This window comes from Gavialis gangeticus, unplaced genomic scaffold (genome assembly GCF_001723915.1).
Source record: "Gavialis gangeticus isolate Ggan-Ray unplaced genomic scaffold, GavGan_comp1, whole genome shotgun sequence".
Classification (NCBI taxonomy): Eukaryota; Metazoa; Chordata; order Crocodylia; family Gavialidae; genus Gavialis; species Gavialis gangeticus.
Genome location: NW_017729022.1, coordinates 41,466,599 through 41,479,515, shown reverse-complemented (window position 1 = coordinate 41,479,515; position 12,917 = coordinate 41,466,599). Strand labels below are relative to the sequence as shown.

General features: G+C 37.9%; 1 protein-coding gene across 2 annotated transcripts in view; it reads left to right on the top strand.

Moving 5' to 3' along the window:
* SLC6A15 (solute carrier family 6 member 15) overlaps positions 1-12,490 on the top strand; it is a 65,466-nt gene extending 52,976 nt beyond the window's left edge. For both annotated transcript variants that reach the window (XM_019514813.1, XM_019514812.1), the window contains 4 exons: positions 1,465-1,657; positions 4,103-4,262; positions 10,378-10,540; positions 11,127-12,490. In XM_019514813.1, the coding sequence (XP_019370358.1) occupies positions 1,465-1,657; positions 4,103-4,262; positions 10,378-10,540; positions 11,127-11,498 (888 nt within the window). In that variant the 3' untranslated portion in view covers positions 11,499-12,490. The remainder of the gene's footprint in view (positions 1-1,464; positions 1,658-4,102; positions 4,263-10,377; positions 10,541-11,126) is intronic.
* Positions 12,491-12,917: the final 427 nt, after the last annotated feature.

Genomic DNA, 12,917 nt, shown 5'->3' with positions numbered 1-12,917 from the left:
AGCTCTGGGCTGGCTGCTCCCCTGTCTCTGCATGCCTCAGCGTAGGGGCTCCACTGCAGAGCCCCTCCCCCTCCCCCCACTGCTTAGGTATGTGGAGCCCCCATACTGAGCCACACTGCACCCCAACCAGGTGTGGAGCAGCTGGCTACTGTTTGTGCTGCTGTAAAGGCATGCCCCTGCTTGTGTGGACCCGGCTTATGGGATAATTCACATTTTTTCCATCACCCTGCAGACACCCCCATTTCCTTCTGATTTTCAATAAGTGGTCATTGCTAGATAATTCCCCATTGTTTGCATTCCCCTTGGAATGGTGAATTAACGAGAATTTACTGGGGTATTGGTTGCAGCTGTGTTGGTCTAAGGACATGGCAGACAAAGTTAGTTGGGTAAATCTGATATCTTTTATTAGACCAACTCAAATAGTTGGAAAAAAAGTCTTAGCAAGCTTTTGGGTACAAGCACCCTTCATCAGGCTGAGGAAGCATCTGCAGTAAGAGCACAGAGCAACTGGAGATGCCTCCTCAGCCTGACGAAGGGTGTTTGTGTCTGAAAGCTTGCAAAGACGAATTTTTCCAACTATTTAAGTTGGTCTAATAAAAGATATTACCCAAAGAACATTGTCTGCTTAGAATTTACTGTACCTTTTATGTAGAAATACCAGCATGAGAAGTGATGTATGCTGTTAGCATCAAGAGCACTTGGACTTTCTTTTCCTGATGTTGTGCAGAACCTCCTTTCTCATGGGATTGGGTAGCAGTAGTAGGAGAAAATTTGTTATACTTTATAGTTGCATTTAAAAAATAAATTTCTAATAAGTTTGTCTCAGTGTTAGGTGTTGTGACTTGATAATGAAGATGGCCAAATTGTCAGGTATACCTGAATTCATTATTTAAGTTACTAGTTAAGCTGAAGCAGAGTTATAGAAATTATAGAAAATTAAGGTTGGAAGGGACCTCAGGTGGTCATCTAGTCCAACTCCCTGCTCAAAGCAGGACCATCCCCAACTGTATAATCCCAATGATGAGGGCTTTGTCTAATCAAGTCTTAAAAACCTCCAAGGATGGAGAGTCCACAGTCTCTCTGGGTAAAGTGTTCCAGTGCTTTACTACCCTCCTAGTGATAAAATTCTTCCTACTATCTAACCTAAAATCCCTTGCTGCAACTGGAGACCATTGCTTCTTGTTCTGTCATCTGCCACCACTGAGAATAGTCTAGCTCTATCCTCTTTTGAACCCCTCTTCAGGTAGTTGAAGGCTGCTATTAAATTCCCTCTCAGTTGAGAAATCATATTTTACACAGCAAATCTTATTCAACAAGGGTCAGATTCTATCTTTAGTGAGTAAGGAGGTTGGAATTTACACCCACACTTACAAAAATATAGCAATAAATAATAACCCATTGTTATTTTGTCTCATAGTTTGTTCCATGCTCTCCATTAAATGCATATGAATTTCTTATTGACAGGCTGTTCAAGGGACTGGCTTAGCTTTTATTGCATTTACAGAAGCAATGACCCACTTCCCTGCTTCCCCCTTCTGGTCAGTGATGTTCTTCCTCATGCTTGTGAATTTGGGACTTGGTAGCATGTTTGGAACTATTGAAGGCATCATCACACCTATTGTTGATACCTTCAAAGTAAGGAAGGAAATTCTTACTGGTGAGTTTTATGTTTTCATGTCTCAATGATCGATAACTTACGTCTCTGTTACTGAAACAAATGACTTTGGGGAAGTATATGAAATATTTTGTGGTTTGTTTGGAAGGAAGGATCTGAATACTGATCTATAGCGAAGAGCTACGTCACTGCATTCCACTCTTTGCTCTCTATCCATATGCACAGATACCCTCACATCCCCACATAAAACTTATCCTGTGTCTTATAGTGTGAGTACTACTAACTCTGTGAGTCAAATTGCACAAGAATCTACATAACTAATTATTATAATTAATTATTTGTAATTCTTCTACATCATTTACCCCTCAAGACCATTGTCATAGACAAACATGATAGTGAAATTAGCACAAAGACAGAAATATCAATAACTAATGTAAATTTTTACAAGTTGTGCACATGGAGACAAAATGAAGGCTTCACATACAGGCTTAATGTTGGCTTTTCCAGTAATTATCCTTAATGATCCTTTACCAGCTGTGGCTTTAGTTAAAGAAAACAGGTCAAGAAATAAAAAGGAAGATGAAATTCACAGTTCAAAGAGATCACAGAGCTCCACAGTAGACCAAACAAATTTGTCTGTTTATCACTTGCAGGACTGATCCATGTCTGAAGGAATAGAGAAGAAAGATTAGAATGCAGGGATTAGCATTATTTAGCACTATGAACAGGTTAATGTCTGTATATCCACCATTCATGAGGGATGCAGCAGCAGAGCAGTTAACTATATTTTGCTGTGACTTTAGAGATAAGAGGTTGAGCCCTACTCTGGACTTCAGTCAAAATTTGCCTCTCTCTTTCACTTAGCTGTGAACCTAGGGAGTCAGAGTTGGCTGAACATGATGCTAGTCATCCCATTCCTTTGGGTACTGCTGGCTACAAAAAGTGGCAGGCCTTTATCATACTAAACCTATGAACTACTAGACTTGGAGGACTTTCAACCTGCCATTCATAAAAATATATTTTACAGGAAGGAAGGCCTTAGTTCAGCAAAAAAGTGATTGTGTGTGTGAAGGGGGGTGAATAGTGTTTTGGCCACAGAACACCTGCTTAACAAGTAATACTAAATAGGAACCAAGTGTCTTAGTGTACTGCTGGATCAAATACTTAAATTCTCTATAAAGATAAATCAGCTGATTTTGGCAGAAGTATAACCCAGAGCCACTTAGGAGTTGTTGTACACTTTGCACCCAATCTTAAAGGTCTTGTCTGTTCAGACTGAAACCAAATTCAATTTCCAGTAGAACTTGGGACAGTCTATTACTGCTTTGTGGCCCATTCACATACTAACTGGTGCCATCTACACAAGGCGCTTACTGTGCAGTAGCTCGTTACTACTGCATAGTAGCCTGTTATTACTGCACTGTAGCATCGTGTGGCACAAAGCAGGATGCAACACTACTGTGCAGTAGTAATGAGCTACTGTGCAGTGGTAATGAGCTGCTGTGTAGTCAGCATCACCAGGAAGCTGTGCGGGTCATTTGGTACTTGGGTATGCAAGTACTATATGACTGTGCAGTCAGCATCTTTTGTAGACACGGCCACTGAAGCCAATAAAAAAGTTCCTGCTGACATGCACTGTGTAGAATCAGGTTTCTTTTATAGATAAGTCTACTAGTCCTTCAGCTGAAGAAACGACTGGGATTCTGTGACTCAGAGAACTAATAATTGTAGATGAGCCCCACTGTAATTCAGAGTTGAAGTTGTGATGGTTCCAATGGTATCTGCTTTCTTTTGAAAGTTGTGGTCAGAAATTTTTCATCTTCACCATTTTAACTGATGGAAAAAGAGAAAACTAATGACCATACATGAGCATACACTGCATTTACTGTTTCCTTTGATTTTACCTGTACTTTAACTTAGATGTGTAATAATGAATAGTCCCTGAATTCCATTAGGGCAGTGTAGTATTTCACTCTACGTGTCCAAATGGAAGTTACTCAGCATATGTATAGAGAACCACCTACCTGCCCAGCCAGCTTGCAGACTACTGAGAATGTGCAGGAGCTATATAAACATTTCTGTATCCACACTGCATGTGCAATAAAATTGCAAACAGTGTGGAAATGCCAGAAAATACAGTAATTTAGCTGCATTAGTGTCATTTAGGTACATAAAGTGAAATAGGATTCAACCCTTAGTTTTCTTAATCAGAAGTGTCTTAATTTTATAACAGTCATTCCATTAATTACTTCTTATTTGCAGTATTTTCTGCTACTGAGGGAATGGCTGGGGTTTCTTGGACATCTTTATTATGTTAACTAAAATGTAGGAAGAGAAGAAGGGAAAACAGTGTCAACCTAGAATGAAGAAAACAATACAAGTTAAAATATCATTTGACATTTGGTAACAATTTCTGTTTTCTTTCTTTCTTCCTTTTCTCTAGTAAATGATTATTGTTACAGTTCTCATTTCTGTCCTTTATTCTAGTCATCTGCTGTTTGGTAGCATTTTTTGTTGGCCTGATTTTTGTGCAGCGTTCTGGAAATTATTTTGTCACAATGTTTGATGACTACTCTGCTACCCTCCCCTTGCTTATTGTGGTCATTTTGGAGAATGTTGCTGTTACTCGTATTTATGGAATAGACAAGTAAGTTCAGGAAACTGATTTGCTTATTCCTGTTATGGTTAATAAGTTGATATTACTAATTACAATAACTCTTGTTATTTTATTTTGTACACTATGAATATGTACACTATGAACATCTTGCCAGGTGCCAGATAGACAGATTCAGAGACAGGGTCTGTGATCCAAAGAGCTTTAAAATAAACTATGCAGAATAGAAAAACATGGAAACAAAGGGAAACACAGAGCTACAGGCTGTAGAAAGGCAACATTAGAACTTGAGGAGGAGGAATGACTTAAAGACATAGGTGAGGAATATAAATTTCAATTAGACAATAAGAAAAGGGATTTAGCAAGTGAAGGACAGTAGTTAAATTTTAACAGATTGTGACATTTTGTGTGACTTGAAAAAATAGTTTTCAGTGGCCGCATCTACACGAGATGCTGACTTCACAGTAACTGGTGTTACTGTGCAGTAGCATCACTGAATGGCTTTTAGGTGATGCTGACTGTACAGTAGCTCATTACTACTGCACAGTAGCATAGAGTATGCCATGCTAAGCTACTGCACAATAGTAATGAGCTACTGCGCAGTCAGCATCTCATGTAGACGTGGCCAGTGTGGCCAAGATTAAGACCATTCCAGGATCCAGGAGTAATCAGGGCAACTACAAAGGCTTATGTTATGAGAAAGGATGAATGGATTTTGGAGATGGAAAGCAAGAAGTGAAAAAACGTTGTCTGTATCAATGTAGAGAAAAAAACAGAGCTTGTTCTTGTTCGCTTTATACTTGTCTTCTGGTAATTTCAGTGAGCACCCTCTAGTTCTAGTATTCTGGAACTTGGTGAATAGCAATTCATTTTGCCCAGACCCTTCACGATTTTATAGACCTCTGTTACATCCCCCCTCGGCCTTCTCTTTGCTAAACTGAAGAGTCCTAGACTTTTTCAGTTTTTTCCTAGTATGAAACCTGCTCCATGCCCCTGATCATTACCATCAAGTGCTCACTGGACATGTCTACATGTGCACATTAATATGACACAAACTCCAGTGCATATTACACCAATTTATTGCTCCTGGGCGCCATGTTTACACATGTACCTGGGACCACAGAACATTAAGCTGGGTTGGAGCAGCCCTGGCTGGTGGCAGGCCCCAGAGGCCTGCCTGCCAGCTGGGATTGTTCCAACCTGGTTCAACATGTTGCAGAGGGGCTGGCAGGGGTAAAAGGGTGCTCCAGTGTGGGGCTAGGCAGCAGGGAGCACCCATACTGAAGCACCATCATGCCCCAGCCAGCTGCATGAGCGTGCGGTACTGTGGAGTAAAAAACTCTGCAGCAGGGTAGTACTTGCATATTTACTTGTAATAAACTCCTGCTGCAGAGTTTATTAATTTACTCCAGGCTAATAGTTCTGCATGTGTAGATGCTGAGATATTTGCTAAAGAGCTAATTAGACAACTCCGCAGTAAACATCTCATGTAAACACACCCACTGGGTGAGGTTGGGATGCTTGCTCCTGTAATAATTAAAAAGGATGAAGTGTCCCTGTGACAAATTTATAATCCAAATCAGACAAAGACGAAGTAGTCAGAACAGTCTATTCTACTGGGCTGTTGAAGTGGTATGAGTAATAATGATCCCTATCATTAGGCACTGAGAATACAGTGGTGCAGTCAGGATGCTTCATTTGAGTTTTAATTGTTTCTATCTCATGTATTAGTCAGCTGCCAATCAGATTTGAAAAAAATTACAATAAACACGCTTTATGGTTTTCAGAAATTATTTCTGGTCTGTGTTAATAATCCCTGGACTATTTGTGCAGTAAGAAAGAATGTGCCCCCACCCTCTGTGCTCATGCCCTGACTTAAATAGGCAATAGTTTTATTGTGAATATAGGAGTTAAACTAGAATATCTGCCAGCTCCTTTGCATTAGAGAGGAAATAGTCATGGCTAGGGGTGTCCAGTACATTTGAAAGTTTGCACTAGACAAAACACCCCATGAGTGATGGGGTCACTCGGGGAAAGAAGACTGATATAGATGAAGCAGCAACCACAGAGTGGCTACAACCCTACTACATACTTTGATTTTGAGTCTGAAGGTGAGATTCTGTCAACATACCTTCCTTTTCTCCCTCCTGATACCCCCAATGTCCTCTGCAGGTTTACATTTAGGCAATTTACTCAAGCTGTGCTAAGGTGCCAAGAACAAATTACAAGGCCATAATAAACAATTAGCAGCTAATCTCACAACACCTAGCAAAACATAAACCTTGTTGACTTCTCAATGAACTTTCCATTCTTAACTCTGATGAGGACCCTTTCTCAGCAACAGTTCCAGCTAGTACAGAGGTCTTGCTGTGTGGCCTTAAGGTTGATAGACCCAAGATATTTCACATCACAGATGGTAAATCCCCAAAGATGGGGAGAATGTTGTATGGCCACATCTCTTGGAGGGGTTTTTTGTTTTTTTTTTTGTAAATGTGGAGGAACACAGCTTGAGTGTATGTACAGTTTGAAGTTGTGGCAATGTGGAATGAGGAGATTGTTGGAATGTCCTAATAAATTCTCATCAGAGTTAATTACCCTGGGCGCTACTTTGCTAGTACAGTTATACTGCTTCTGATGCAAGAGTGACCATATAAAGAACTAGTATAAAATATATTTGCATGGTGCTGCCTTATGCCATATAAATGTATGTTCACGGAACCTTATCAGGCAAAACCAACACATTAAAGCCCATACAGAAACTGGCAGTCAGCCAATGCAGATGACTATTCTCATAAAAATTGTTGCTCCACCTAGCTTTTTTAAAGGTATAGCCCCATGCAGATTTCATTGCATGAATACAATTGTGATGTGATAAGTAGCATCCATATTCAAGTTTAATTCAATTTTACACACTGAATAGAATATGGCTTTGTTGTAAATCTCATTGTAGATTCAAGAATCACTGTAAATGTTGAAACTGTATGTCAAACACATTTTTTTCTAGCTTGATTTTTCACTCTCAGGCATAAGTTTGTTATGGAGTAAAGTGACCAAGATTGACTCATGGTTCAGTTTTAAGCACTTAAGCATAATAGGAGTCTTTACACATGCTCTGGGGTGGGTAGGGAGGGTACTTTAATTGGAGGGGCTCTTGAGAAGTTCTGTAATTAAAACCACCACAACATGACATGTATTCAGCATCCCGCACTTCAAAATGGTGGTGGGGGCACTTTAACTAAATCTCATTTGACAAGCTTTAACATTTTGAAATGTGAGGTTGCTAATTAGAATCCATCAGAGTGGGCATCAGAAATGTGTATAGTTACCCAATATTTTTAAGTTTACATTCAAACTGATTTTTATTTACACTGCCAAGCTCTGTATATGGCTGCCAGAGTAACCTGAGCTGGGAACCCACTGTTCTTATTAACAAAAAAACAAAACAAACAACAAACCAACCCCTCCCCCCGCCAAAAAAAACCATAATAGCATTCTTTTTTTTTTTTTTTTTGCTACTATGCTAGCAATAGAGATAGCAGGTATACATTAGTGTTCCACTCAGCTAGGTTCTCTACAAACATGGAATGAAAAGGCATTCCTTGTCCCCAAGAGCTTGCAACTGAAGTCAAGGATGAAAAATGTATATAGACAGATAGGCAAGCACAAAAAAATATGAAATCATACTGGGTAGCACAATACATAGTGGTTTCTCCGCATTAGCTGTCTCACCATCAAGATTTTTGTAGGTATCACAGCCAAGAAGACCTTTAAAGAGAGATTTAAATGAGAAAGCTGTGTCATGTCAATATCAACAGGGAACTTCTCCAGTGTTTGAGGAAGAACAGTTTAAAAAGAATAAAAATATAACAAGTGAGTGCTGAAAGCTGGCATCATAGTGCATAAGATGAACTGTAGAATGAGGAGAAATCATGACAGACATTGAAAATGAAGATAAGTAGCTTATGTTAAATGTGATGGAAAAGGGGAAGCCCTGTGAAAGGGGAGCCATATGCAGAATATACAAACCATTTGTGAAATCAATTACTTTCATGCATTTTAACAATATACAGACTATATGGTGAACAAGGGGATGTTTCAAATGGTATGTTTTCATGGGATCTGATGGTATTTCATGCTACAGTAACCGCATAAGGGACATTTCTTTCATAGTATTCTTAGTACAGGAAAAGCATGCGTTACAGTACCATTTTAAAATGGAATGGAAAAACATATCATCAAAGTTTGCTGAGAGAATCTCAAAAAGAACAAATTCTAACTTAACTTTCACATTTGCTAGTGTCATTGGAGCACATGTACTCCTTCATCAGGAAGTCCTAAAACAGTAGGCGTTGTTCAAAATACAAGTTGCAGTGCCAAGGCATATTAGGCCGAAGTTAAGACCTCACACAGTCATTTTTCAGCAGCTCATATGGCATCCACATTATTTTGTGGATAATGTAATTTGTTACAATCTAATACATGCTGTTCACAGCTGTAGAAATCTGTTAGGTTACTTGTAGATGTCTTGTTTTTATGTGAATCCAAAGTCAGTGACACATATCTAGGTAAATGACCCAGAAGTACATGAAAACATATCATAGCTCAGGGTTTGAGCTGGTTAATATTTCATTTGACACACAGATTGATTTTGAGAAACATGTTTGAAGAAGCGTAAGAAAGATTTTGAGGACTTTGTCTGAGTGTAGTCCTGAATATTTTGGACTTTTATAAAGACACAGCAGATTTCAAAATGTATTTCTTGACTGTCTTGTAGTCATGTAATCTATATTAGTGAGAGACACATTGAATGTCCAGGAGGAAAATTAACTCAGCTGTCAGCCAATGAGTAATGCAGTATTCTAAATGCAAATGATTTTAGAAAGTGGTTAGGTATCAGCACCAAATTAAAAAAAAGCATAATTAAAATGGTAAGTTTTGACACCTTCTATATTATCAATCTATATTGATACTATATTATATAGTATATATATTATATATTGATACTACCTTATATATTATCAGTCTATATTATCACTTTCTATATTATCAGTAATATTGATATCCATCTAGTGTATAAAATAGGATTTACACAGGCTCTAAATTATGTTTAACATTCTGGCAGACTGATAGCCGTAATGTGCTAAGAATGCCTGTGACACAGATGTTCATATAACAGTTGAACTTGTTTACATAATTATTGCTGCACTTCCACTTATTAATGTGGGCATCCAGAGCTATATTAGAGAGAGAGAGAGAGAAAGCTTGCACTTTCACACTGTAGCTCACTTTTAAATGAAAGTTTACTCTGGAGAAATCTGTAGAAATATTTGTATCATTGCATTTTACTGTTTCTCCAGTCTCAGTCGCAGTACAATGAAGACTCAGTACAATGTATTATGTTCAGAGCCCTCTAAAAAATAAGTATTTTTTTATTACTTTATTAAACTTACGAAATATGATTGCTCATGGCTGTAGACTTTCCCGAAGGTTATTTCTTAAAAAGAATCTCATTGTAGCCCTGGAAATCTGATCTGATTAGTCAAGTTTTATGCCTGAAGAAGGGTGTTTGTGTCTGAAGGCTTGCAAAGAATAATTTTTCCAACTATTTAGTTGGTCTAATAAAACATATCACATCTACCCAAAAAACTTTATCTGCATAAGGAGAGTTATATGTATTGCAAAGTGTTTCTCTTTTTATCTGTACAGGAATAATAAGAGCAAAAACTATACTAGCTTTCCCATCAAATGTACATCATCCTCTATTTTTAAGACTCTCATCATTCCAGTTACGATTTTCGTTTAGTCTTGGACTAATATTCTTTAGGGACTAGGAAGATAACATCACATTCATTTTTGTGTGTGACTTACATCAGGATTCAGGCTTAAATCTTCTGAGGTTAAAAAACTAAGTGCATTAACTCATTGTGCTATTTAGCCACTGGTATGTTACATATTTAAAGACACCCAGAATTAATTATTCCAGGATGTTACAGCCCATTACTAATACGAGTTCTATGTACAAACTTGTAAAATAAATTTAGGGGCAGATATTTCTATGTGCACTTCATCTTGCAAATTAGGTGATGTGTCTTAATTACAGGCAGTCAAAATTTAGTATCTACACTAATAATGTCCTTTTTCCCCTTAGATTCATGGAGGACCTAAAGGATATGCTTGGTTTTTCTCCAAGCCAGTACTATTACTACATGTGGAAGTATATTTCACCTTTAGTATTGTTATGTTTGCTGGTAGCTAGTATTGTCCAAATGGGATTAAGTCCTCCTGGTTATAATGCATGGATTGAAGATACGGTAAGAAATATTAAGGAAAACACACTGTTATCATTATCAGAAACATGGAATGTGTATTTAAAGTGATTTCACTTCGTATATGAAAAGAGAACATTTAGAAAATTATGTATTTTAGTACAAATATGAGAGAGAGAAGCATGGCCACTTTGATCTCAGTGGTACCAATATAAAACACACTTTTCTTTAATATGGCTTTTATTTCCAAAGAGAATCGTACTGGTTGGCATCTTACCCTCTTCCTTCATAGCACTCTTGAAGGATTAGGCCATGCTAGCAAAATAGGTGAGGAAATGGCTAATTCGAAAACCTGCTTCAAGGCTCTGATTGTGCTAGGCCTCTGAGCAGCTCATGAAATCTGGGGTAGCTTCAATGCTTTAGCACTGGTGGAAACGTAAGCCCTAGAGAACATGAACACCTTGAGGGTCAGCAGAAACTGACTGGTAGTTTGGGGGATGTCCTTAGTGTGTAAAAGATGGACTGAAATGTGTATGTGATGGATAACAAAGTATTTTTTGATGATCTGGACTACTCATTTATCTTTTAGTAAATACAGATGTCTTAATGGAATTTCTTTTGAATTGTGTAGGCTACTGACGAGTTTCAAAGCTATCCAACGTGGGGAATGATTGTCTGTATATCACTTATGGTGTTGGCTATACTTCCTGTGCCTATAGTCTTTATAGTTCGTCGCTGCAACCTTATTGATGACAACGCTGGTAGTCTGGCATCCGTATCCTACAAAAGAGGTCGGATAATAAAGGAGCCTGTTAATCTAGAGGGAGATGATACAAGTTTGATTCATGGGAAGAGTCCAAGTGAGGTGCCATCTCCCAATTTTGGCAAAAACATATACCGAAAACAGACTGGATCCCCAACTCTGAATACTGCTCCTAACGGACGCTATGGTATTGGATATCTAATGGCAGATATGCCTGATATGCCTGAGTCTGACTTGTAGCTAGTGACGAAAAATACTCTCTTTTTTGTTTATCACTGAACATTGGCTCTCTTAAGGGAAGTGGTCAGCTTCACTTACTAGAGTGCGATCTCAGGTGCCCCATGGCTACTGTCTTTAAAATACCATGACAGTACACATAGCTCGAGAATTCCCTTTGGAATGATTGTCTGGTATTTCATTTGCATTGAAGGGAATATTCACACACCCTTAAAAACTTGATGGCCTGTGTGTGTCAGGATAGTCATGATTAAAAACAAAATGTTTCTAATTTTAATTGGGAAGCTTTCTATTGCTGAAGGACATATTACCTCAGTTGTAGCAATTTCCCAGGTGATCTAATATTTCTGAGTTCCTTGGTTTTTGCCTTCAGGTTAATTCCCCAGTATTAAAAGAGAGCTCCAAAATAGATCACCAAATCCATGTTTCTGCACATACTTGTATATACATTATGTAGATATGCTGTACTTATTTTGTTAGCACTGATAATTACTTAGGCTATTAGCTGAGTAAATAAACCTTGCCAACTATTTTCTTACACACTAGCTGTATAGAGCAATAGTATTAGAATTCTGAGGAGGAGAATTGTGGGAAGACAAGAATGATTCCCAGTTCACTGGAGACTGCATAAGCTGTGGCTGTATATTTTATGTAAAATATTTGCTTTTTCAGTGTGAAAATGATGTAAGAGTGAGTCACTCCAAGGAGTGTGCGGATTCTGCATTTTTTCTATGCTGTGTGCCTAAAAAATCTTCTTGATATTTATTGTGGTTAAAAAATTACACATATATTTATATAATATACTTGTAATGTAAATATGTGTATTATATTGTATGTAATGGTTTCAAAACTTGAAGCAAAATGGCTTTTTCTAATTAGTCTCTTTCTGTTTTGCTTCTGTTTTATGCAAAGAAGAAATCCTTGGGTTTTTTCCCCCAGTTAGTAACTGTATGGCATTACATTTTAACCAATGAATAAAGCGAGTGAAAAAGGTGTTTGTTGTTTCCTGACTCATTTATTACAGTATAAAATTCTTGACTGTTAACTGGCCTGGATGGAAGACTGGAATTTGTAAATTGGAGAGTCACACTCAAAACCTCTAAAAACGAAAAAATACAACTGGGGTGTCATGTGTCTTTTAAATAATTACATCAGGAATAAAGATTGTTATTATGAACAACATTTTTGGAACACTGTAAATTTATGTGGCACATTACAAAGGTAGATTATGGCATATCCCATGCCCTGAAGAGCTTACAAACAGATATCGATTAAATATGCCAGGTTGTTCAGCCACCTGGAAGATTTTGCTACTATGTACGTTTTGTCTGAAATGAGGCTCATGGATCATCATTATCTTATATTTTAGAACATAGGTAAAGCAACTGGCATAGTCTGAGTAGATCATTCATCTATTAAAGA